Raw genomic sequence first — 25,597 nt, 5'->3', positions numbered from 1 at the left:
AAATTTTTGAAGCCCGCCCCTGATTCTGAGTCATGTCTAGGAAAGTTTCCTGGTTTCCTGGTCATGGGTATATAAAAGGACACAGAGACTAATTTTACTCCAGATGTATGTATGTATGTATGTATGTATTCATTCATTCATTCATTCATTCATTCATTCATTTATGCGACTTGTATGTCGTCCAACTCCTCATGGACTCTTCCATAAACATGAGCATGCAAATGACAAGTTCTATAATTATTTTAGAATTTGGGATACAAATACATAAGTTGTATTTGATGAGACCATTCCACGCTCTGTCATTTTGGAATCATTGCCTTTGTCATATATTTATCGACTACCACTGTGTCATCTTGATCCCATTACATCCATCTTGTATGCCAGAATAATTACCGTACTCATATTTCATTTGGCTTTCATCATGTAACATGCCATAACACCCTCCACTATCTTCTGGTCCACTCCAGCTTTTCTTTTCAAAGTTATCCAAACCTTTATAACTCATTCTTTCTTGACCCTTATATCATTCTGTATGCCAATTTCAGTTTTGTTCCTGCAGTTCCATTACCTAAATAATTCCCTAAATAATCTTCTCTCTCAAATGAGGCAGTCCTTTCCCTTTTGTGCTCAGCACAGCTATCTAAAAATGAACTTCAAAGCAACTTTCACATAATCCACTGTAGTTAACTGTAAACTGGTAATACATATGTTCCTATTTCTTTTCCCCTCTATTATTTCTATGTCAAATTGATAAGTTCTTTGTAATATGCCATTTTACCAACATCATTCTAAGATTTATTATAGCATTTCTGTGGATCTAGCTCTTTCCAGATGTTTTGGCTTACATTTTATCACTAGCCCGACTGGTGGCATGATTCGAACTCATGCTAGATGGATGCAAGGGTGGGCTACTGCCCGGACAGGAGGAAAGGAATGCAGTGGGGTAGCAAAAATGGAGCTTCACCTCAGAGCACCCAATTTGCACTGAAAGATGTTGAAAGAAAATGCAGGGCGTCCTGCATAAGCGACACCCACAGTGTGGTAATAAAAATTTTGGTAGCCCTTCACTGGATGGATGTTGTAGTCTTGTACATTCAGAGGGTTCCACATAATGTAAGACTGATGTAGGTATTGTTGTGAGCCGGCCCAAGTTTTTGGAGAGGGGCGGGATACAAATTGAATAAATTATTATTAAATTATTATTCATATTGAGACAATAAATTACAGTACTGAGTTAAATATACAGTAGTAATAATAATATAAAAAAGACAACTGCACCCACAATTTAAACACTGTGTCAATAACAATGTCAATTTACAGTATTCATGTAGTGATAATAATAGCACTCCATTCGGTTATGGAAAAATAGAGGAGGGTTAATTTGGAAATGTTTGCCTCAGAGAAAAGAGATAATTTGCTGTGCCTCATTCACACACACACAGCACAAGCATCCTTCCCTTCCCTTTCGCTACACCCGTTGTTTATCACAAGAGAGTCCGCGAGCACGTGGCCTAACCGCGAGCGCCAATGCAGCCACCCGGCTTGAGGTTGGCGGGTTGATTGGCGGGAGAGAGAGAGAGAGAGGATTCCTTATTTGTCACTAGGCAGCAACTTAGCCATGCCTTGGTAGGCGCGCGCCCGATGTCGTTGCCTGGAGACCGAGGCGCGCGGGAAAGAGAGGCGGTGGAGGCGGGGGGGAGAGGGGGTGTTACGTAGTGACGTTAATTCTATATGAGCGCGAGCGGCGGGAGCTTGGGTCTTTTTACCGCCGGCTGCGAGACGCTTCTTCCTCAATCCTGAGTCACTGCGAGACCCGGCCCTCGCGCAGGTAACCGAGACGCGTGGCTTTGAGGGTGGGATCGTGGAGATCACAGCCGGACCGCCCGCCGGTTTACCTATCGATCTCGGCCCACCAGTTGCAGGCTTTCTCGCGTACAGTCGGCACCGAGAAGAGGGGGAAAAAGCGAGCTGAGTGAGGCGGTGCCCTGCTTGGCCGTTGGGGCTTCTTGTGGGAATTGTGCCTCTCTTACTTCGCAGCGGTGGTGGTCGCTCGAGTGGGAGGCCGGTCGCGCGCGCGCGCAAAGGGAGTGCCAAGGCCATTTCCCCCCACCTCACTTTCTCTTGAGGGCGAGGCCTTTGGCCGGGCGGCTCGATTTGGCTTGGCCTGGCTTGGCCGGGCCTAGTCTGGTCGGCTGAAGCACTAGCAAACACGTGGAAAACAGGCAGGTCTGGGCCGCCTCAGGCGCTTTCCCCCCGTGGAGTCGGTGACCTGTAAGTGGCGCTGCGTGGATTAAAACCTCTTACCAGGGCTGGGACGTTAATAGGATTTTGTCGCGATGGGAGTAGGGAGAAGGGGATCGAAATAGACAAGTCGGTTTTGATAGTGGGCCCTCGGGAGAGGCTGGATGTGGGTATTTGGGGGGGGGGGTAGTCTATCACTTGTGTTCCCCGAGGAAACGATTGGTTTAGAGATAATTTTACGCAATTTTATAATCCCCCCCCCTCGCGATTTAAAGGCAGTTTCCATACGTACTAATAAAAAGTCCTTTTTTACTTTCCTTCCTTTTGCAGAGAGAGAGAGAGAGTTGTGTTTGTAGATCAAAATTTTATGACTCAATGGGTTGCCTTAATAGCTATTCTAAATGTACTTTTTATAACTTTTGAGATAATGCCAGGACTATGGTTTTAGACAGCATCAGATTAACTGCTAGGATGGCTGCATTTTAATCTACAGAACACCCTTTATGATACTGGCAATATGGTTTTTAGGACAGTATAAAAGCAAGATTAAAGTGTCTTGAAATACTGTTCCTTGCTTCACTGTTTTTCAGTAGATAGCTGGTTGTATTTGATTAGAGGGGTGGGACATGCAGTAGTGTACTACTGCTATTTTCTTTTTGATGTGGCAACAAAAGAAGATATGTAAAATGAGAGATACCATTTCAATAGAAGATGAAAAGATAAAGTCTGTTTCATAAATTGGGCAATGTTAGGTTTTGAATATGAATTAGCCTAAGGTTACAAAAATATAAAAAGGTAGCCAAATAATGCGCATACACAAGACTAGATGTGTGTTTTTTAAAATTCATTATTTAATATCTAGAAAAGGTGCAAATGACAGTTGGCATGACCGTAAAATTCTTGATTTTTTGCATTTTCTGATATGAAAAGTTAATTTGTCTTTTAAAAAATGGGCTTGAAATTTTTCATGACTTTCCAATGCAAATATTTTTGCTGGCCAAAGTGTTATGTAAAAACATTTTCACAAATTGATACTTTAAATGTCAAAAAGAGTTTTCTTACACATCCAGGTGTTGTCTATTAACACTAATATTAAATTTTGATACATTAAACTTAATTGTTACAAAACCTGTAGCAATATTTATTTTGAATGATTGGCAGCTCTTTGCAAGTTACTTTCTTCTGGTTACTCTTCTGTAAAATGGAAGTGATTCATATACCTGAAGATGCATGTCCAAAATTATAAAAATGCATTGGATCTACCAAAGTAATGAACACTGAGAGTTTTGACCCTAGGGATATACTACTGTATGTAAATATAAGCTTTATTTAATCTACTTTATTAAACTGAAGCTTTTTAGATAAATTGAATTGCATTTTGCATCCTTCCACGAAAGCACAATTAGTTGTGTTAAGTCAGAAAAGTGGTCCTGTACTTTACAATCTGGTCATGCCTTAGAGTGCCTTAACTGAGGTTGGTTCAGTTGCGTTTAGTAATACAGGTAGTTCTCATTCAACAAAAACTTGTTTAGTGATTATTTAAAGTTATAGTGTGGAATGGAGGTGACTTACAACTGATGAATTACATTGGAGAATCCCTGCAATCACATGATCACAACTGAGGCATTTGGCAACTGGCTCACAATTATGACATTGCAGTGTCTCATGGTCACATGATTGCTGTTTGCTGCCTTTACTGCCAGCTTCTGACAAGCAAAGTCATTAGGGAAGCAGGAAGGAGATTGCAAATGGCAATCACGTAACCATGGGACACTTAGGATTCACTTAACAATGATAACTGGGACTTGCAATTGTGAGAAATACTTGTATAAACTTGATACTACTTATGATTGTTGTTCAAATAATAAACAAATTGACAGCTTCAGCACCTGATGTACAAAACGTAATACTGTAGTACGTGAATAGGCTCTGCCTATATAACGTTGGCTTATGGACTGCATGTGACCTGTCAAACAGCCTTATATAGCTCACTGACATTTTTTAAAATACTCAATAAGTTTGCTGCTTCCAAGTATCACAACCATCAGAAAGGTTCCACTGTTGCTGCTGCCCTGAAAGATACACTGCCAAATGGCACTAGTGTCGCCATTTCTGTTGTCACTGCTTCAGTAGCCACTGAACAGTTCATGTAACTACTCCTTTGCAAACAGATTTTTAATTTATCAGTGTGGCCCATTTGCCTCCCCAAATTGTGCAGGCCTAGCACAGGTTTTTAAAATAACACTGCAAATCAGTTTATGCCCATTAACATATATAAAAAAATCAATAATGGCCAAAGTAAAAACAGAGTTGAGAAAGTAGTTTTTAATGTGTTTGTATACTGCTGACTTTCCATGTTTTCAGTATCATGTATTTATCATGCAGTATTTATGTTAACTGTATGGTAGCACTTAGCATAAAGGTCATTTAATAATATTTGCATAATTGATCTGTATTGTCCTGATTAGCAGCAAATCATAACTGGAATATCCATGGGGTAATTAATTTGGACATTACTCTCTTGGGATCATGAATTTCTGTTTAAAAGCATCATGTTATGTTTCAAACATGGGGTAGGAAATTAAGAATCCAATCCTTTCTGTCTTTCTCTTCTGGAGTAGAGCAACTAAGATGTCTGGAATGTCTATTGTTCATAGACCTCCCTTATTTTGACAAAAATGCTGAAGTGGGCTTTGGTACACTAAGCAGATACTTTCATCATGTGGATTTTATGCCAGTGGTGAATGTAAGAATTTTGTTGAATAAGACTAGTCCATCTTAAATTCAGTATTCTGTTCCATTATTAGACATTTTTATGGCAAACTCACAAAAAAATGGGTGCAATACCCCCTTTTTTGTTTTTTCCTCTAATTACTGAAATCATGGAATAGATAACCATACTTTCCCAAACTCTAAGCACCTTATTTTAAAGTGTGTGAGCCATTATTGCACACAATATTATTCCAAGCATTATAATACTATAGATATATCCCATTGTACCAATATTGACATTTTTAGATTTTGATTGCTTTCTTAAGAATGCCTAATAAATAGAGATGCCTTCTAAATAACTACAAACTATATTAATGTGTCTTTTATTCTGTTTTTGGGTCTGCCCTGTTCTGTGGTCCTTTTCCCAACCACTTTTAGTTTAGATTTCATAGCATACAGTGCTGTAAGAGGATAGGACCTTTTCCTCAGTTTTATGACTTCCAAAGTTTTCATGACATTTGTGGAATTGAGTCCTTACAAGAAGGTTAAATTGTTTGGAAATATTTATCTTATAAATAAACTTGCTGAAAGGCGAATCTTGCCTCACTGAAGTTCTGATTCCCATAATATTGCACATTATGCTCAAAACTTGTTGGAAAATAAAACAATCAAATTTTGAACTCTTAATTATAGATTGAGTGACTTCAGTGTGTTTGCATTTATGCAGTGCTCCTCTATTTAAACCCCTGGCTCCCAACATGGGGCCCATGTCCCACAGGGGGGAAATTTCATTTTTAACGGGGGCAGTTGGAACTTTGTTTAAACCTAGTTGATGGCCTCTTAGGCTTCCTCGGCGTGAGTACTGTAGTTTACTTTTTGAATAATAAGAATTATATATCATGGGGGTAAGGCCTCAGGATTTTAGAGATGCTTAGGTGGGACAGCCAAAAAAAGGTTGGAAACCACTGATATAAACTCTAAAGATTTGTTTTGGCACTGTTTCACAACCTAGGTAACTTTTGAGACACTTGGATTTCAACTCCTCAAAATGTTGTGCAGATTGGGCAGATATTTTCTATTTACAGAGTACATTTGTTTGTTTGTTTGTCTTCTATGCCACCCTTATCAACTGGCTCAGGGTGGCATACAATGTAATAAATACAATACAGTGTGTAGAATCTAATATGAAAATACTACAAAAACTAAAAAATAAAATAAAATCCCATTTATCCCAATACAATCATCCATAATCATCTAATGTAGTCACTCATAGCATTGGCTGTAGTTATGTCTCAGCACTCAAGGCCTCCATGCCTGCTGGCAGAGATGCATCTTTAAAGCTTTGCGAAAGGCCAGGAGGGAGGGGGCAATACGTATCTTCGGAGGGAGTTCATTCCAAAGGGACACAGAGAATGCTCTTCCCGTAGTTTCCACCAGATGACATTGTCTGGTCAACAGGACCTGGAGAAGGCCAACTCTGGGTTCTAACTGGCCGCTGGGATACATGAGGCAGAAGATGGTCCCGCAGGTAATCTGGTCCCAAGCCATGTAGGGCTTTTATAGGTAATAACTAATACTCTGAATTGTGATCGGAGGCCAATTGGCAACCAATGCAGCTCACAAAGTGATGTTGAAATGTGGGCAAATCTTGGAAGCCCACAATAGCTTGCACAGCTACATTTTGCACTATTTGCAGTCTCTGAGTACTCTTCAAAGGCAGCCCCATGTAGAGAACATTGCAGTCGTTGAACCCCGAGCTGAGAAGGGCATGAGTGACTGTGAGAAGTGACTCCCTGTCCAAATATGGTCGCGATTGGCGTACCAGGTGCACCCCTGCCTCGTGTTTTCAAGATATGATCATGTTCAAGATATGATAGTAGTTTTCAAGATATGATTATTATAAATAGGCTTCATTGTGGTCATAAATCATGATGATTATATCGGTCTTGTGACTGATGTTCATTTACAGCCTTTTGTTATAGCAGTCATTAAGCAAATCACTGTAGTTGTTAACATTGTGTTCATTAAGCTTAAGAATGTGGTTTAGCTGAAAACTAGAAGTAAATGCCAGTTTTTGGCAAAGCCATTAAAATGTAGTAATGTATCTGCAGGACTTTCAAATGGTTGTAATTGTGGTCTGGTTACCAAGTGCTCGAAATGCAATCATGTGACCAGAGGAAGCACTGTGGAAATATATATATATTCGACACAAAAATATGTAACCCTTCCCTGGTGCAAAGCTGAAGGGATTGGATACTGTAGCCTAGAGCAGCGTTTCCCAACCGGTGTGCCGCGGCACACTAGTGTGCCGCGAGACATGGTCAGGTGTGCCGCCAAGCTCCAGCTGGGCGGGGCGCTGCCGATACTTCCGTCCTGGGGCTCCCGCTCGCAGCTGTCCCCCGGCTCCTGCTCGATGCTGCGGTTTTCGGCGCTCTCCTGCTGGGCCCCAAAGAAGGAAGGCAGGAAGTAGGAGAGCTCCATTCTTCGCGCCTTTTCCCCGCCTTCCTTCTTTGGGACCCAGCAGGAGAGCGCCGAAAACCGCGGCATCGAGCAGGAGCCGGTTGACAGCTGCGAGCGGGAGCGCCAGGACGGAAGTACCGGCAGCGCCCCGCCCAGCTGGAGCTTCTCTGGCGTCGACGGCAAGTGTCCTTTGTGGCCCGGCGGGAGGGCACTGGCGATGGGAGCGGGGGGGGTAGTTGCAGCGGCCGCAGGCAGTCGCGGGGAGATGGCGGCGGCAAGAGGGAGCGCTCTCTCTCTCTCTCTCAGCTGACTGCAAGCGGGAGCCCTGACGGTGGCGGTTGGACGTGCTGCTGGACGTCGTACATGCTGGCGCTGCGGGCCTGGCATATACGGTGTCCAGCAGCACGTCCAGCTGCCGCCGTCAGGGCTCCCGCTTGCAGTCAGCTGAGAGAGAGAGAGAAAGAGAGACATATAAGAGAGGCAGAGAGAGAGAGAAAGAGAGACATAGCAAGAGAGGCAGAGAAAGAGAGACAGAGCAAGAAAGCGAGGCAGAGAGATAGAGAAAGAGAGAGAGAAAGAGAGACATAGCAAGAGAGGCAGAGAGAGAGAAAAAGAAAGAGAGACATAGCAAGAGAAAAAGAGAGACTTAGCAAGAGAGGCACAGAGAGAGAGAAAGAGAAAGAGAAAGAGAAAGAAAGAGAGACATAGCAAGAGAGACAGAGAGAGAGAAAGAGAGAGAAAGAAAGAAAGAGAGATAGCAAGAGAGGCAAAGAGAAAGAAAGAGACATATAGCAAGACAGTGAAAGAGAGAGAGAGAGCAAGAGAGAGAGAAAAAAGCAAGAAAGAGATAGCAAGAGAGACAGAGAGTCAGAGAGAGAGAGAGAGCGAGCAAGGGAGAGAGAAAGACATAGAGGAAGGGAAGGAGAGAGAAAGAGAGCAAAAAAGAGAGGAAGAAAGAAAGAAAGAGGGATGGAGAGAGAGAAAGAAGGGAAGGAAGGAAAAGAGAGAAAGAGGGAGAAATAGAGCGAAAGGGAGGAAGAGAGAGGGTTTTTTTGTCCAAACTTTTCTTTAGCCCGCCCCCCCGCCCCCCCTTTCAGTGTTCCCCAGGATTTTGAAAATATGAATAATGTGCCGTGGCTCAAAAAAGGTTGGGAAACACTGGCCTAGAGGATAATTGACAATTACAAGGCAAAGGTTGCTGGTTCAAGTCCCAGTGGGTATGGCTAGCTGATGAGGCCAAAATAAGACCGAAATAGATCTATCCTAGTCTCCCTTAATTTTCAAATTCAGCAAAAAAAAAATGTGATGGCCCTGCATGGCCCCAGCGCCGGACTCCGCCCTCGTTCGGCTCTGCAGCTGGGAGGCATGTCCACTCCTTTGTCCTCCCCGGCGTCCTCGAAACCCAGTGTCCGGCCCCACGCCGCCTCCACCACCCGGTAACGCGCCCGATCTCTACCTCTCTCTTTCTCTCTCTGTTGCCGGCGTGGTGTATGAGAGAGAGAGAGAGAGCGGAGGGCGGCTTGCCGGTCCACGCCCCCCTGGATGAGTGGCCCTGCATGGCCCCAGCGCCTGCCTCCGCCCTGTTTGGCTCTGCAGCTGGGAGGCACGTCCACTCCTTCGCCCTCCTCGGCACACAGCATCGGGCCCCACGCCGCCTCCACCCGGTAATGCGCCCAATCTCTACCTGCAGGAACGGGTGGTGGGCCGCCGTGAAGGGCCGCGCTTGAAGGCCACCACGGCGCAGCAGTCCCAGATTGCTCACTTCTCCAGCCAGCAAAGCCGGCTGCCCGGGAAAGTGGCGTGCTTTTTAAATGTGTGCTTTTCAAATGTGACGCTTTCCTGCATCAGCCAGCAAAGCCGGGCAGTCGGCTTTGCTGGCTGGAGAAGCGAGCGATCCGGGATTGCGTAGCTTTGCGCAGGGGGACAGGGCAGTCCCCGCCACCTGTGTCAGCGGTGAGGTGTGCTCGCCTTGTGCCGTGGGGGAGGTGTGGCGATGGAGGTCAGGGGTTTTCAAGCAGCCGTCTCCCCCCCCACACACACTTAGCCATGGTGCACTTAGCTGTGACTTTCAGTGAACAGTTTTTCAATCGCCAATCGCCTTTTCCTGAATTTCGCCTTCATTCACCGCGGAGGAGGTGGGGAGGAGGAGAGGCAAGGGGGTGGAGAGGAAAGCGGGCCTGCAATTGGCCAATTTCTTTCTCGCCTTTAGGGAGAGGAACTGTTGCTGCTCTGCCATAGGGCAGCAACAGTTTCTCTCCCTAAAGGCGGCAAAGGAAGGGGCCAATTGCAGGCCCGCTTTCCTCCCCACCCCCTTGCCTCTCCACCTTCTCCTCGCTCAGCAGCCGACCGTGGTGAGTGGACAGGAGATTCGGGAGCTTATTATATCGACCAGTAAAATCTCGTGAGCTGCTTGCGGGCCGGTTAAAAGACCTCATCAGGCCGCATCCGTCCCGCGGGGCGTAGTTTGGGGACCGCTGCCTTAGAGCCTGAACCTTCCAGTGCCCACACGGTTCCTTCTGATTTACCTACTTCTATTACAGTGAACCCTCGATCATCGCGAGGGTTCCGTTCCAGGACCCCACGCGATGATCGATTTTTAGCGAAGTAGCGGTGCGGAAGTAAAAACACCATCTGCGCTTGCGCAGATGGTGTTTTTGCTTCCACTGCCGCCCGCCCTTCGCCCGCCCACCCCGTTGCTCGCGCCTGGGGTGCGCGCACGTTTGGGGACTCCCTAGATCCGCTCCCCAGCTGGGGAGCGGATCTAGGGAGTCCCCAAACGTGCGCGCTTTCCCCAGCAACGCGCGCGCGGTGGGAGTCCCCAAACGCGCGCGCTTTCCCCAGCAATGCGCGCGCGGTGGGGACTCCCTAAATCCGCTCCCCAGCTGGGGAGCGGATCTAGGGAGTCCCCAAACGCGCGCGCTTTCCTCAGCAACGCGCGCGCGGTGGGGACTCCCTAGATCCGCTCCCCAGCTGGGGAGCGGATCTAGGGAGTCCCCACCGCGCGCGCGTTACTGGGGAAAGCGCGCGCGTTGCTGGGGAAAGCGCGCGCGTTGCTGGGGAAAGCGCGCGCGTTTGGGGACTCCCTAGATCCGCTCCCCAGCTGGGGAGCGGATTTAGGGAGTCCCCACCGCGCGCGCGTTGCTGGGGAAAGCGCGCGCGTTTGGGGACTCCCTAGATCCGCTCCCCAGCTGGGGAGCGGATTTAGGGAGTCCCCACCGCGCGCGCGTTGCTGGGGAAAGCGCGCGCGTTGCTGGGGAAAGCGCGCGCGTTTGGGGACTCCCTAGATCCGCTCCCCAGCTGGGGAGCGGATTTAGGGAGTCCCCACCGCGCGCGCGTTGCTGGGGAAAGCGCGCGCGTTTGGGGACTCCCTAGATCCGCTCCCCAGCTGGGGAGCGGATTTAGGGAGTCCCCACCGCGCGCGCGTTGCTGGGGAAAGCGCGCGCGTTTGGGGACTCCCTAGATCCGCTCCCCAGCTGGGGAGCGGATCTAGGGAGTCCCCAAACGCGCGCGCTTTCCCCAGCAACGCGCGCGCTTTCCCCAGCAACGCGCGCGCGGTGGGGACTCCCTAGATCCGCTCCCCAGCTGGGGAGCGGATTTAGGGAGTCCCCACCGCGCGCGCGTTGCTGGGGAAAGCGCGCGCGTTGCTGGGGAAAGCGCGCGCGTTTGGGGACTCCCTAGATCCGCTCCCCAGCTGGGGAGCGGATTTAGGGAGTCCCCACCGCGCGCGCGTTGCTGGGGAAAGCGCGCGCGTTTGGGGACTCCCTAGATCCGCTCCCCAGCTGGGGAGCGGATCTAGGGAGTCCCCACCCCGCGCGCGTTGCTGGGGAAAGCGCACGCGTTTGGGGACTCCCTATATCCGCTCCCCAGCTGGGGAGCGGATCTAGGGAGTCCCCAAACGCGCGCGCTTTCCCCAGCTGGGGAGCGGAGCTGGGTTGTCCCCAAGCGCGTGCCGCCCGCCCGCCCACGCCGTTGCTTGCGCCGCCGCTGGGGTCTTACGGGGGCAAGAGGGGGAAGACCCAGGGAAGCCTCTGCCCGGCGGGGAAACTCCACCATCTATGCATGTGTGGAAGGGCACGCATGCGCAGATGGTGGAGTTTACTTCCTGGTTGAAAACTCGCGAAATAGCCCTTTCGCGATACTTGAACACGCGAAACTCGAGGGTTCACTGTACTAACCTTCCTCCTGAGCTGCAACCTATGTTTTCTGCCTTATCTCAAGCCATTGATGCCAAATTCAAGGCCATCAATGTGCATTCCCATCCTCGTAGTCACTCCTTTCAGACCCATGACTTCCTTCTCAACCTATAGAGTCCCACAAGAACCAGACTCTGAATCCTCTGAAGAGGAGAAAGAGGATGATGAAGATCCTGAAGACAGGGATTTTGATCCCATGACCATGTGGAATGAGGATGCTGCAAAGGTCGTAACTCTGAAAAACAGTCAAGTCACTTTTTTCAGTGGTGGTGTAACTATAAATAAGCACTAAATGAACTGTTGTAAATTGAGGACTACTTGTTTTTATGGAAATTGTGTTCTCTTGAATATTTAATAAAGAATATTGTGAAAAGTTGGTGTTGGTGTTACTGTTAATGATCTATTAATAAACTAACATTTATTCTTTTCCAAAAATAGAATACAGTGGTACCTCTACCTCAGAACGCCTCTACTTAAGAACGTTTCTAGATAAGAACTGGGTGTTCAAGATTTGTTTTGCCTCTTCTTAAGAACCATTTTCTACTTAAGAACTCAAGCCCGGAAAAATTTCCTAGGAAATTTGAGAGAGGCATGAAGGCCCGGCCAGTTTCCTGTCATTCTCTCTTTAATCCCGGCCATCTCAGGCTTTTCTGGGCTGCCAGAGGAGCCTTTCGGTGGCGCTTAAGGAGCCTTTGGCAGTCCAGAGCGAATGAAGCATTTTCCTTTCTCTGGGCGCTTGGAGAGGGAATAAACCACTTCACTGTGGTGACTCCCTCGCACTGCCTCCCATACACCTGGTGCGAGGTTGCGTCCCAGAGTGTCTGGCCGCGGAAAGGCAAAAGGGGGTGCTTTGCCCTGGCCAGATCAACTCAGCTTCAGCCAAACTGAGGAGTCACCACAGTGAAGGAAAGGCGCCGGCCACAAAGCGAGCGAGCGAGGGGAGAGGGGGAGCCCTTCAGCATGGGAAGGAAGAGGTAGCAGCAGCAGCAGCCTTTCAGTCAAAGGAGTGGGAGGTTCCCCCTTCTTGTCCGCCTGGGTTTATCTATCTGGTACGGTGTATGGGAGGCATGTGCTCCTCCGCGCTGCCTCAAAAGTCGCTCTTTTTTTTTAAGCCTTAAAGTTTTGGATTTTTTTTAATTCCCCTCCTCTCACCTTCCTTCAGCATAGGCAGTAAAGATTCATAGGCAGTACAGATGGGACAATATCCATGATGTTTTCATGAATTTTTGACAACTTTTTAGACCTTAAGGATGATCTTTATGCTACTTCATGCTAAAGCCCGATGATCTAGCCAGAAAGTACTTGAGTGTAAGGACTGATATTTTCTCCATGTGCTGTTTAGTCTGGCAGGACTGTGGTCCTGGTATTTTAAATTAAAGTCCCTTGAATCTCATTGCTATTCTTTCTAGTAGAGAATTCAATGAAAGATTAAATGGCTTCCTCTGCAATGCAGAAAGAGTGGATAGGATGCATAAATTGAACTGGAGCAGCAGATTTTGTTGCCATAATCAACCTATATCAAATCATTACTACATCATTGATGAGGTAATTACTTGAAGGAACACCTTGCATGCACCATCAAAATGTATTTTTTACTGGATTCAAAAACAAGCAGCAGAATTCCTGTTCTTTTCCTTCCTTCCTTCCTTCCTTCCTTCCTTCCTTCCTTCCTTCCTTCCTTCCTTCCTTCCTTCCTTCCTTCCTTCCTTCCTTCCTTCCTTCCTTCCTCCCTCCCTCCCTCCCTCCCTCCCTCCCTCCCTCCCTCCCTCCCTCCCTGCCCCCCTCCCTCCCTTATTTATTTATTGGATTTGTATGCCGCCCCTCTCCTTAGATATAAACCGTTATGTCAATCAGCTCCCAGCTAGATGCAAAATTTCACAATTTGATCCTGAAATCATCTACTTTTGGGGGAAATGCATGATTTTCTTCCAAACTGGGAACGTTTAACCATTCTGGAAGCGTATACCTTTTCTGAAAATGAAGCCTAGAACATGGGGTAGACTGTTCAGGCAGTCTGGTTTTAAAGGAAGTAATGTTACTTCCTTTAGATTAATAAATGTGTGTTTTTTAAGAAGCATATACTAGATTTAGATCTCTTTCTTAAATTCCATTTATAGCAAATCTAGTAATGTCAATAGGAAAATAAAATTAAATGAGCATTTTTTAAAGTTGGCAATAGTTTATGTTACTGTATTCAGTCTACTATCAAAATGCAATATTGATTTTTAAAGATGGTTATGATTGCTGCAACTTTATATCCACAATAGATTAAAAATATTGGTATCTTGAACTTTTTTATATTTAATATTCATTCCTCTTTTAATTGGATCACATTAGTATTTCTGCATTGATGCAAATAAATATAAAATTTATACTATATCATTCAAAAAAAGAGGACATTTCAGTATAGTTTTTGCTATTGTTTATAGCTCCAAATTTGATGAACAAAGGAACACATAGTAAATATTGTTATCAAACTTAAAAAAATATTTTTGTAGAGATTTCATAATGAAAATTGGAATTGTTTCATACATCAGAATTATTATCTCATTATATACTATCACACCCTTAATATATTTAAATGGTCAATCATCTTACCCCTTTCTCATCCGTCCACCAGGCTGCACATATTCAATTCTTTCAATCTCTCCTGATATGTTTTGTCCCTCACATCTTGCACCATTTTTATTACCCAATATCTGGACTTGTTCAATCTTATCAATATCTTTTTTTAAGTGGTCTTCCACTAAAGTCATCAAATACACTCCAGAGAAGCCATTGAAGAAGACTGCTATTTGATGACTTAATGGAAAAAATGCCCTTTACTATTAATGTCTTAATTGGCAAGTTCTTTTAACTATGTCCACAGTTCTAATAACAATTGTTCTTCTGGTAGGAACAAAAATACAATATATCAGAATTCAGTAAAACAAATACTTTTAAATTATTATCCAATATAATCTGGCATTCCTGAGTATGCAATTTATATACAAGAAGCAAATCTGCTCAGTTAACAATGACCAGTTATGTGCTTCTGTCTGTCACGGATATCTCTGCAAATGAGAAACAATATTGGAGAAGCAAGTGCTAGGGTGAATAAGATCCTTCAAACGAATAATGTTTCAGAACATTGTTATAGTTTGCACAGAAAGAAGTGAATAATTTTTATATGACATAGTTACACATTCTCCTTGTTAATATAGATAAAAGGGACTTAATTGTGATGCCTGATACATATATAATTGGTCGCAGCAATATCAATTAAAATTATCTTTTTGAAATAGAGTAGCAACATTCAGTTGCATTTCCAGTGAAGGTGGGTGCTTCTGCTCATGTTTATGGATAGGTTTACATCAGTATTGCAGAGCAATTTTAAACACACAGACAACTTTCTTTTCAAAATGCAAACTATCAAAATTACTTCTGTAATATACCACTGTTTATTTCCACATCACTACTGAGAAAGATATAAAATGTGTATGTTGTTGCTAGGAGATGTTCAAGTCATGAGTGTCTTTTTCTGTATCAAGATACATACTGGATTCTTGCACCATTCATAGTATGTTACATGTAGTTTAGGAATTTTATTTAAAGACTTTTCAACCTAATACATTGGTTTTGATCATACAAAAAGAGGAAGACCATGATTCTGACAGGCTTAAAAATGATTACCATACCTCAGATACATTGCAAAATAGTTCAACATGAATATAATTTCTCTTTAAAGCTGTTTTAAATTATTTATTTTATTTTCTTAAAGGTTTGCTGCGGTCTGGAAATATGGCAGACATTGACAAGTAAGCATGCAACTTTTTCCCCATTTTGATTGATGTTAATTTTTTAAAGGGTTTAGATCTACAAATTTCATTCTTTCAACTTGCTACCTGTGACATTTATTGCCAGATTGAGAGCAGTTCTGCATATTTGTTTTAAACATTAGATAGTAATGCTTTTATGTTTGTGAGTAAATGTATTTTAAATTCAAAGAGTTGATTCAGATGTGTCATAGTTGTTTGTTTCATGTTGTAAAAGGATGAACAAATATATTTTTCATAGTTGCCCTTTAACAAACGTTTGATGATTTTAAAAAATTGATACACAATTGTCAAATATCTGTATCAACTCAGTTTTCATAAAGTACAAAGGAGCAATATGTTTGTCTTCTACCACAATATAAATAAAATGCTTTTCTATTAAATACAGTGATCCCTCGATTTGCGCGTTCTCGATTAGCGCGAAACGCTGCAACGCGGTTTTTCAAAAAATATTAATTAAAAAATAATTAATAATAAAATAATCAAAATAATAATCAGTCTTCTATGTTTCTATGTTTCTTTAATTTAAAAGCTTGCGAGGATCATTTCCCGCACGCACGCGCACCATCCACCACCTACCCTCTCCTCACACGCACACACAGCACGTTTGTTTCGGACGTCCAACCTCCTCCACAATTCCCGTCTCGGGGTTGCACCTTCGGGGGCATCGGAGGCTGCCAACTGAGCACGACTTGCCAGAAGTTTCGTGACTAGAGCGCGTTTGGATAGGAAAAGACGGACGGGGTGGGAAAGGGCGGGAACGAGGACGGGCGACGGCGATTGTCTCATCTTCCCGAGCGAGAAGAAGAAGAAGAAGCGGTGCCAGTCCCGCCTTCCTGTTGAAGGGATAGGGCTGTCCGGAATTCCCTCCCTGTCACAGGAGAAAGCTTCAGTTTCCCCTTTGCCTTTACCCCATCTTCGGCTCCTCGCTGCTTCCGCGCTGCGGAGCAGATCAGCTGTTGGGCGGCTGAAGGAACCTTCCCTTGGTCTTCCCCGCCGCCCACACGCAAACTCCACCATCTGCGCATGTGCGGCCATGAAAAAAAATGGCGCGCATGCGTAGATAGTGTTTTTACTTCCGCATCCAGTATAACGCGGAAATCGGTTAGCGCGGGAGGTCTTGGAACGTAACCCCCGCGCTAACCGAGGGATCACTGTATATGTATTTGATCTGGAGCACATATTATGGTATAATAATATTTAGCGATGAAAAATGATTTTAGTATTTGCTTACTTATTTTGCTCCCTAAGATGAATAAATTATGCAAAAATAATTTGATAAATTTTCTATAGAATGTAGGTTGTCCTCAACTTACAGTTTTAAGCTTATAACTCTGAAGTTAAACATACAAACCTCAGGCTTGTAATAGGAGCAGAAGCGTGACAGATTTTTTTTTACAATTATGCTATCCTTTTGATTCAGTTCTGAAAAGATTGCTTTGGAGCACACAAAGATACAAACTTTGCATATCTCTTCCTAAAGAAGCTTGTATTTATTTAGGACTCTGATTGCTTTAAGATGTATTTTGGTTTTGTTGCCTGCTTTAAAGCACCTTTTCAGACTAAAGGTCAGAATAATGCACAGACCTAGTTTTTACAAACAGCTTAATCTCATCATATGTATAATCACATACCTCTTATAATCTTATTTGATATTACTTCAGTTAAAGTAAGATTTGCTTGTTAAAAACTGATATGTATTATAGTACTAAGCTATATATAGTATAATCATCATTCATCATTAGTGAAAGATCCAGTGATCTTAGAAGCCGATGTCTTAGAAGAACTTGAACGATTAAAGATAAATAAGGCAATGGGTCCAGATGGCATCCATCCCAGAGTTCTTAAAGAACTCAGATTTGTCATTGCTACCCCCCTGACTGATTTGTTTAACCAATCCCTGTTAACAGGAGATGTTCCTGAGGATTGGAGAGTGGCCAGTGTTGTGCCTATCCACAAGAAGGGCAGTAGAGAAGAAGCTGGTAAATACAGGCCAGTTAGCTTGACATCAGTTATAGTTAAAATGATGGAGACTCTACTCAAAAAGAGGATAAGTCAGCACCTAAAAAACAATAACTTATTGGACCCAAATCAGCATGGCTTTACTGAAGGCAAATCATGTCAGACTAATCTCATTGATTTCTTTGACTATGTCACAAAGGTGTTGGATGAAGGTGGTGCCATGGATATTGCCTATCTAGACTTCAGCAAAGCCTTTGGTACAGTTCCACATAAAGAGTTGATAGATAAATTAGTGAAGATTGGACTTAATCCCTGGATAGTTCAGTGGATTTCAAGCTGGCTGAAGCGTAGAGATCAGAGAGTTATTGTTAATGGCGAGTATTCTGAGCAGAGTCAGGTTACAAGCGGTGTGCCACAAGGGTCTGTTCTGGGTCCTATTCTTTTTAATATGTTTGTGAGTGACATAGGGGAAGGTTTGGTAGGGAAAGTTTGCCTATTTGCCGATGACTCTAAAGTGTGCAATAGGGTTGATATTCCTGGAGGGGTCTGTAATATGGTAAATGATTTGGCTTTACTAGATAAATGGTCAAAGCAATGGAAACCGCAGTTTAATGTTTCCAAATGTAAAATAATGCACTTGGTGAAAATGAATCCTCAATTGGAGTATTGTATTGGCAGTTCTGTGTTAGCAAAAACTTCAGAAGAGAAGGATTTAGGGGTAGTGATTTCTGACAGTCTCAAAATGGGTGAGCAGTGTGGTCAGGCGGTAGGAACAGCAAGTAGGATGCTTGGCTGCATAGCTAGAGGTATAACAAGCAGGAAGAGGGAGATTGTGATCCCGCTATACAGAGCACTGGTGAGACCCCATTTGGAATACTGTGTTCAGTTCTGGAGACCTCACCTACAAAAAGATATTGACAAAATTGAACGGGTCCAAAGAGGGGCTACAAGAATGGTGGAAGGTCTTAAGCATAAAATGTATCAGGAAAGACTTAATGAACTCAATCTGTATAGTCTGGAGGACAGAAGGAAAACGGGGGACATGATCAAAACATTTAAATATGTCAAAGGGTTAAATAAGGTTCAGGAGGGAAGTGTTTTTATTGGGAAAGTGAACACAAGAATAAGGGGCCACAATCTGAAGTTAGTTGGGGGAAAGATCAAAAACAACATGAGAAAATCTTATTTTACTGAAAGAGTAGTAGATCCTTTGAACAAATTTTCAGCAAACGTGGTTGGTAAATCCACAGTAACTGAATTTAAACATGCCTGGGATAAACATATATCCATCCTAAGATAAAATACAGAAAATAGTATAACGGCAGACTAGATGGACCGTGAGGTCTTTTTCTGCCGTCAGTCTTTTATGTTTCTATGTTTCTATCACAATTTCTGTATTACTGCAGAAAGTTATTTGAAGTATTAATAATGAGATTTTATTTTTTGACATATAGGTGGTCCTTGACTTAGATCCATAATTGAGTCCAAAATTTTCATTGATAGCTAAGGCAGTTATTAAGTGAATTTTAATAATACTGTAATATTATTACTTTTTTGCCACTGTTAAGCGAATCACTACAGTTGTTAAGTGAATCATGGGGTCATTAAGCGAATCTGGTTGCCCCCTTGACTTTGTTTGTTGGACGCCATCTCAAAAGATTACAAAGGGTGATCACATGGCCCATGAGACAGTGTGGTGGTCATAAATACATTTCAGTTGCCAAGCATTTGAATTTTGATCATTTAAGCATGGGGATGCTACAATGGTTATATGAAAAATGGTCATAAGTCACTTTTTCTAGTCTGTTGCAATTTCAAATGGTACTAAAGGAATGGTTGTAAGTCAAGGACTATTTGTATTAATCTAAGTACATTTTTAAAACAGATTTTTCTTTATTTCTCCAATAATGTTGTTCTCTTGTTGTAAGCCGCCCAGACTCCTTGGGAGTTGGGGAGCATACAAATCAAATAATAAAGAAACAAACAAATGTACCATAACAATGATTTAATTTTATGGTGCCTGAGAATATCTATATGTAACAATGTTAAACTTGCTTAAAATAATGTTTTATCCCAAGGATTCTTGTGGGCTAACCATACTTAGGTAATGATAATAACATACAAGATAAGATTCTTGCCCTTTAAGAATTCAACATACTGTATTTTTTGGAGTATAAGAAGTTTCAACTCCTACCTTCAAAACGTTGCTACAGAGCACTGCACACCAAGACAACTAGACACAAGAACAGTTTTTCCCCGAACGCCATTACTCTACTAAACAAATAATTCCCTCAACACTGTCAGACTTTCTACTAAATCTGCACTTCTATTCTACTAGTTTTTCTCATCATTCCTATCACCCATTTCCTCCCATGTTGACTGTATGACTATAACTTGTTGCGTATATCCTAAGATTTTTATTAATATTGCTTCTTCATTGCTTATTTGACCCCTATGACAATCATTAAGTGTTGTACCACATGATTCTTGACAAATGTATATTTTATTTTATGTACGTTGAGAGCATATGCACCAAGACAAATTCCTTGGCCAATAAAAAAAAAAAATTCTATATGACCGCACCTAGCTTTTGGGGAGGAAAGCAAGAAAAAAACCTGCCTCTGCCACCCAGCAATTTGCCTCCTTGCAACAAACAACCTGCTCCAGTTTCAACACAGCCTGATTAGCACAAGCAGCTGATTATTGGTTGGCTTTGGGCTGCAGGGATTGCCATAGCCCAGTGATGGGCAACCTTTTGAGCTTGGGGTGTCAAAATTCGCCAAAAAAACCGAGCATAACTCTGGTGGTGTGTCACCTTAAGAAAAAAAACATAATTTTGTGATATTTATAGTTTAAATAACAAATATGTATAATTATTTAACTTACTTGCTTAGTGACTTCTTTGTTAATCTGTCAGTTGGTTTCAACTGCGAACCTAAATTTCACAGCGACCTAAATTTGGGGCTCAATTGTAATTTCAATTCGAGGACTACCTAATGACATTCATAATCACGATAGTTTCTGACACTCCATTACACTAGGATGGGAAATACGAGGTGGAACGGGATGAACCAGAAACTCAGATATACTGCTCAAAAAAATAAAGGGAACACTTAAACAACACAATATAACTCCAAGTAAATTAAACTTCTGTGAAATCAAACTGTCCACTTAGGAAGCAACACTGATTGACAATCAATTTCACATGTTGTCAGCACATTCAACTTTGTACAGAACAAAGTATTCAATGAGAATATGTCATTCATTCAGATTTAGGATATATTTTTTGAGTGTTCCCTTTACTTTTTTTTACCAGTGTATTTTTTCACAAAGCGTGTGTGCATGCTTGTTTCTCTCTCTCTCTCGGCGTGTGTGCATTCTTCATATATGAAATGTTGGCGAGAGTGTTCCCTCTAATTTTTTTCCTTCGGAACTGGGCGGCATAAATCTCTAAATAAATAATTTTTTTTTAAAGTGTGGGCGCACGCTATTACGCAAGCGAGTTCTGACATCCATAATTCGCTACCCCTCCTCTCTCTCTTTCTCTCTCCTCCTTCCTCTCTCATCTCTTTCCTTTCTCTCCCTCCCTCTTTCTATCCTTTCTATCACTCACTTTCTTTCCCTCCCTCCTTCATTTCCTCTTTCTCTCATTCCCTCTTTCTCTCTATCCCTCTTTCTCTCTATCCTTTCTATCTCTCATTCTTTCCTTCTCTCCCTCCCTTTCTGTCTCTTTCCTTTCTCTCATTCCCTTTCTCTCTATCCTTTCTATCTCTCACTCTTTCCTTCTCTCCCTCCCTTTCTGTCTCTTTCCTTTCTCTCATTCCCTCTTTTTCTCTATCCTTTCTATCTCTCACTCTTTCCTTCTTTCCCTCCCTTTCTGTCTCTTTCCTTTTTCTCATTCCCTCTTTCTCTCTATCCTTTCTATCTCTCACTCTTTCCTTCTCCCTCCTTTTCTGTCTCTTTCCTTTCTCTCATTCCCTTTCTCTCTATCCTTACTATCTCTCACTTTTTCTTTCTCTCCCTCCCTTTCTGTCTCTTTCCTTTCTGTCATTCCCTCTTTGTCTCCTGGGGCGGCCTGCACCTGCCCTGCACCCCCTCCCGCGGAGGGAAAGCATTTGGCATCGGCACCGCCAATCCCCCCTCCACGAGCAGCAAAAGCCTAAGCGGCGGGGTGCGCCGTTTGCCTTTCGGCATCGGCGCTCTCCCCTCCACGAGCAGCAAAAGCCTCAGCGACGGAGCCGAAAGGCAAACGGCGCGCCCCGCCGCTTAGGCTTTTGCTGCTCCTGGAGGGGGGGGGGAGGATTTTCTCCTCCCCGCCCCCCCCGGCAGCCAAACGTCGCTGAGACTTTCGGCATCGGCGCCTTCCCCTCCACGAGCAGCAAAAGCCTAAGCGACGGGGCCGAAAGCCTAAGCGGCGGAGCGCGGCGGTCCGCTCAGGATGCGTGCTTGGAGACAACTTTGCGCCCGGGCGGCAATCCCTCCGCTGGACGGCGCCGCCTTGCCTGAAGCCCGGAGACCGCAGAGAACGGGCGAGTGGGAGGCTCACGCAGGGTCTTCTCCCACGCCAGAAGCCCCGAGAAAGGCACGTTGGGAAGCCAAGCGAGCAGCCCGTCGTAGAGGGGTGGCGCTGATGCCACCCCCCCCAGGAAAGAGGTGCAGGAAAGCAGCATGTTTAAAAGGCGCGCTGCTTTCACGGAAAGCAAACCCGGCTTTCCTGGCTGGCACAGGGCTTTCCCGACGCTCCCCCCCCCCGAAAACACAACGGAGGATGACAAGCAGGACGAAGTGGGGTGCAGCAAAGCGAGGCTCAAGCAGGCAGCTTCCGCGCGTTTCTTTCGGCGGAAGAGGAGGAAAGGAAGCGGATCGGGCGGGTGGGGGCAGCGCCTTCAACTGCCGGCGCCTCCCCCCCGCCCCCCCCACGGGCTGGCAGGGGGATGGGGACTGCGCGCCCATGGAAAAGGGCGTGCGGGGGGGTATTTTGGGGTGCGCGCGCGCTCACAGCCTACAAGAAACGGTGGAGATCCCAGTGAGTTTGCCTAGCTCTCCCCCCTACTGCTACCTCTTCAGCACTGTGCTCAGCACAGAAGCGCCTGCCTATGGCCGGGACCATCTTGCAAAAGCGCTTCTTCCTCTCCACGAAATAGGCGCATCCCCCCGGCTGAGGAAGAGATGCCACCTCAACGGCATGCACCGCCATCTTATCTATAGGTGTCACTGTCGTGGCTCCTCCCCCTTTCTCCTCCTCCTCCTCTCCCATTCACCCCTACCCCGCCCCGTCTCCCACTGGACGGCGCTTTGCTTGCTCCTTCCCCCCCTTCCGGCTCTTGCTCTTTCCTGGCTCTCCCCCGCCCCCCTGCTCTCCGCCCCCCGCGGGAGCAGGGTGCCAAACTCAAAGCGCAAGATGGCGTGGAGAGCCTTTTCAGCCAGTTGGTGCCCGTGCAAGTGAAATGCCAGGGCTGCGAGGAGAGGTGAGGTGCCGGCGTGGCTTTTCTTCCTTTAGCCGAGTGTCACTGAAAATGGCTACGCATGTCAGTGCTGACACGTGTGTCATAGGTTCGCCATCACTGCCATAGCCTATTGCCACCACAGTGCGCCTCATTTTTGGCCTCAGCATATAGTTTTCAGTCTCCCCATGTCTCCTTTTCAGTCTCTGCATGCCCCCTTGTCTGCTTGTTCCAGGTGGCGGGGATCGGAATGGGCAGAAAATGGGGCATGGAGGCCAAAAATGGATGCGGAGGCCGAAAATGGGGCGTGTGGAGGTAGCAATAAGCAATGACAATCTCTTCAACCTGAAGCTGCTGATGGTTGGGTGGCTGATCCAACTCACAATCAGCTGCTTATGCTAATCAGGCTGTTAGGTGCAAGAAGGTTATTTATTTATTTTTTGATTTGATTTGATTTGATTTGTATGCTGCCCCTCTCCATAGACTTGGGGCGGCTAACAACAGTAATAAAACAACATATAACAAATCTAATATTTAAAATAACTAAAAACCCTTATTAAAAACCAAGCATACACACAAATATACCATGCATAAATTGTATAGGCCTGGGGGGAATGAATATCTCAATTCCCCCATGCCTGACGACAGAAATGGGTTTTGAGGAGCGTACGAAATTCTTGGGAGGCAGAGGCCAAAGGGTGGGGCTGGCAGATTGGTGGGCTACATTTGATGTATAAAACTCACCCAAATTTTCATCCTCTTGGGGCAGGAAAAAGTGTGTCTTATACTCTGAAAAATACGGTAACTATAGAACAAGTGAATAGAAGAATAGAATTCAGGTTACATATGAATACAATAAAATATCAGCATTTTGTTGTGTTGACTTATAAATACGAAGTGCAAAGTAGTGAATATGACATGTCTTAAGTTCTGCTCCAGTGAGAACTGAGTGTCAGATTCATGATCTTATACTTTTTAAAATTCTGTTCTGAAACCAGTAGCTTTATGCTTGACCTGACACTTTGCTCTTCATTCTGATCAATAATGCTAAATTGGAATGACAATGTTGTCTTACTTATTCTTTAAAATGTCAGTTATATAGTGTTCTGTGCACCAAAAGCAAGGCAATGTACATTTGGAGAATATAAACAGAAAGGGGGAAAGTGCAGTTAGAATAACTGGAGGTGATGCATAAATATTTAAATGAGCATTTTACTGCAAGCAATGTGTACAAGTTATATTCCTTTGTATAATCTCATCAGAACAGTAAAAATCAATGTGAAGCCTTGCAAAAATAAATTCCAGTAACATCTATCATTTTTGGCACTTAGATTCTTTATGTAACTATAGTACTGAGAACATTGATCATTTCGTATTGCAGCATAATGCAAATTTGCATCATATGATCTTTTTGCTGGACAGATAAATTGATTCATCTAGCGCCAAAGAGATTGACGAGTGTCTCTTTTATTTATTTTATTAGTATTTATACATTTTAATTTTTTAAAAATATAATTGCTTCATAAATGCTCACATATGTATTGTTTAGATGCTTTTAATTGCAGAAGCTTACCATAAAACAAGATATGCTATACATTGTTCCTGAAATATTCTAAGTACAGTGGTACCTCATGATATGAACCCCTCGTGATACGAACTTTTCGAGATACGAACCCAGGGTTCGGAATTTTTTTTGCCTCTTCTTACAAATTTTTTTCGCCTTACAAACGCTCCGCTGGGCGCCGCTGCCCGGCTGTAATCTTCTGAAACAGCCGGGCGCTTCTCGGCGACCTCAGGAACCCGAACCCGGACTTTTGCCGAATTTCCGGGTTTGGTGTTCGGGAGAAGCGCTGTCGCCCGTCTATCACCTTCTGAAACAGCCGGGCGCTTCTGGGCGTTCTCCCAAATGCCGAACGTAAGGAAAGAGGTGGCAGGAGTAATAAATGAGAGGGGATCCTTGAACGTAAGGAAAGACGTGGCATGAGGAATAAATGAGAGGGGATCCTTGAACGTAAGGAAAGAGGTGGCAGGAGGAATAAATGAGAGGGGCTCCTTGAACGTAAGGAAAGACGTGGCTGGAGGAATAAATGAGAAGGGATCCTTGAACGTAAGGAAAGAGGTGGCAGGAGGAATAAATGAGAGGGGCTCCTTGAACGTAAGGAAAGACGTGGCAGGAGGAATAAATGAGAGGGGGTCCATTCCTTACGTTCAAGGATCCCCTCTCATTTATTCCTCCTGCCACCACTTTCCTTACGTTCAAGAATCCCCTCTCATTTATTCCTCCTGCCACCTCTTTCCTTACGTTCAAGGATCCCCTCTCATTTATTCCTCCAGCCACCTCATTCCTTACGTTCCAGGACCCCTGTCATTTATTCCTCCAGCCACCCCATTCCTTACGTTCAAGGATCCCTTCTCATTTATTCCTCCAGCCACGTCTTTCCTTACGTTCAAGGATCCCCTCATTTATTCCTCCTGCCACCTCTTTCCTTACGTTCAAGGATCCCTTCTCATTTATTCCTCCAGCCACGTCTTTCCTTACATTCAAGGATCCCCTCTCATTTATTCCTCCAGCCTCCCTCACTCCTTACGTTCCAGGACTCCCCCCCCCTGCGCTGTCATTTATTCATCCAGCCACCCTCACTCCTTAAGTTTCCAGGAATTCCCCCTCCCACTGTCATTTATTCCTCAACCCGCCCCGTTTCATTGCCCTCCCAACCCTCTGTTCGCCTCGCTTCTAAAGTTTTGGATTTTCCTAATGGCTTGCACGCAT

At 44.5% G+C, this 25,597-nt stretch overlaps 1 protein-coding gene across 7 annotated transcripts in view; it reads left to right on the top strand.

The window, feature by feature from the left end:
* The first annotated feature begins 1,596 nt into the window (after positions 1-1,596).
* NAP1L1 (nucleosome assembly protein 1 like 1) overlaps positions 1,597-25,597 on the top strand; it is a 69,691-nt gene continuing 45,690 nt past the window's right edge. Inside the window, exons 1-2 of one of the 7 annotated variants that reach the window (XM_070755743.1) lie at positions 1,597-1,828; positions 15,367-15,403. In XM_070755743.1, coding sequence (XP_070611844.1) covers positions 15,387-15,403 — 17 coding nt within the window. In that variant the 5' untranslated portion in view covers positions 1,597-1,828; positions 15,367-15,386. Of the gene's footprint in view, positions 2,272-15,366; positions 15,404-25,597 lie in introns of all 7 variants that reach the window. The other 6 variants (XM_070755741.1, XM_070755746.1, XM_070755745.1 and 3 more) reach the window with 6 other exon arrangements.

This window comes from Erythrolamprus reginae, chromosome 6 (genome assembly GCF_031021105.1).
Source record: "Erythrolamprus reginae isolate rEryReg1 chromosome 6, rEryReg1.hap1, whole genome shotgun sequence".
NCBI lineage: Eukaryota > Metazoa > Chordata > Lepidosauria > Squamata > Dipsadidae > Erythrolamprus > Erythrolamprus reginae.
The sequence above is the reverse complement of the archived record's forward strand: the minus strand, read 5'-3'. Positions and strand labels throughout refer to the sequence as shown.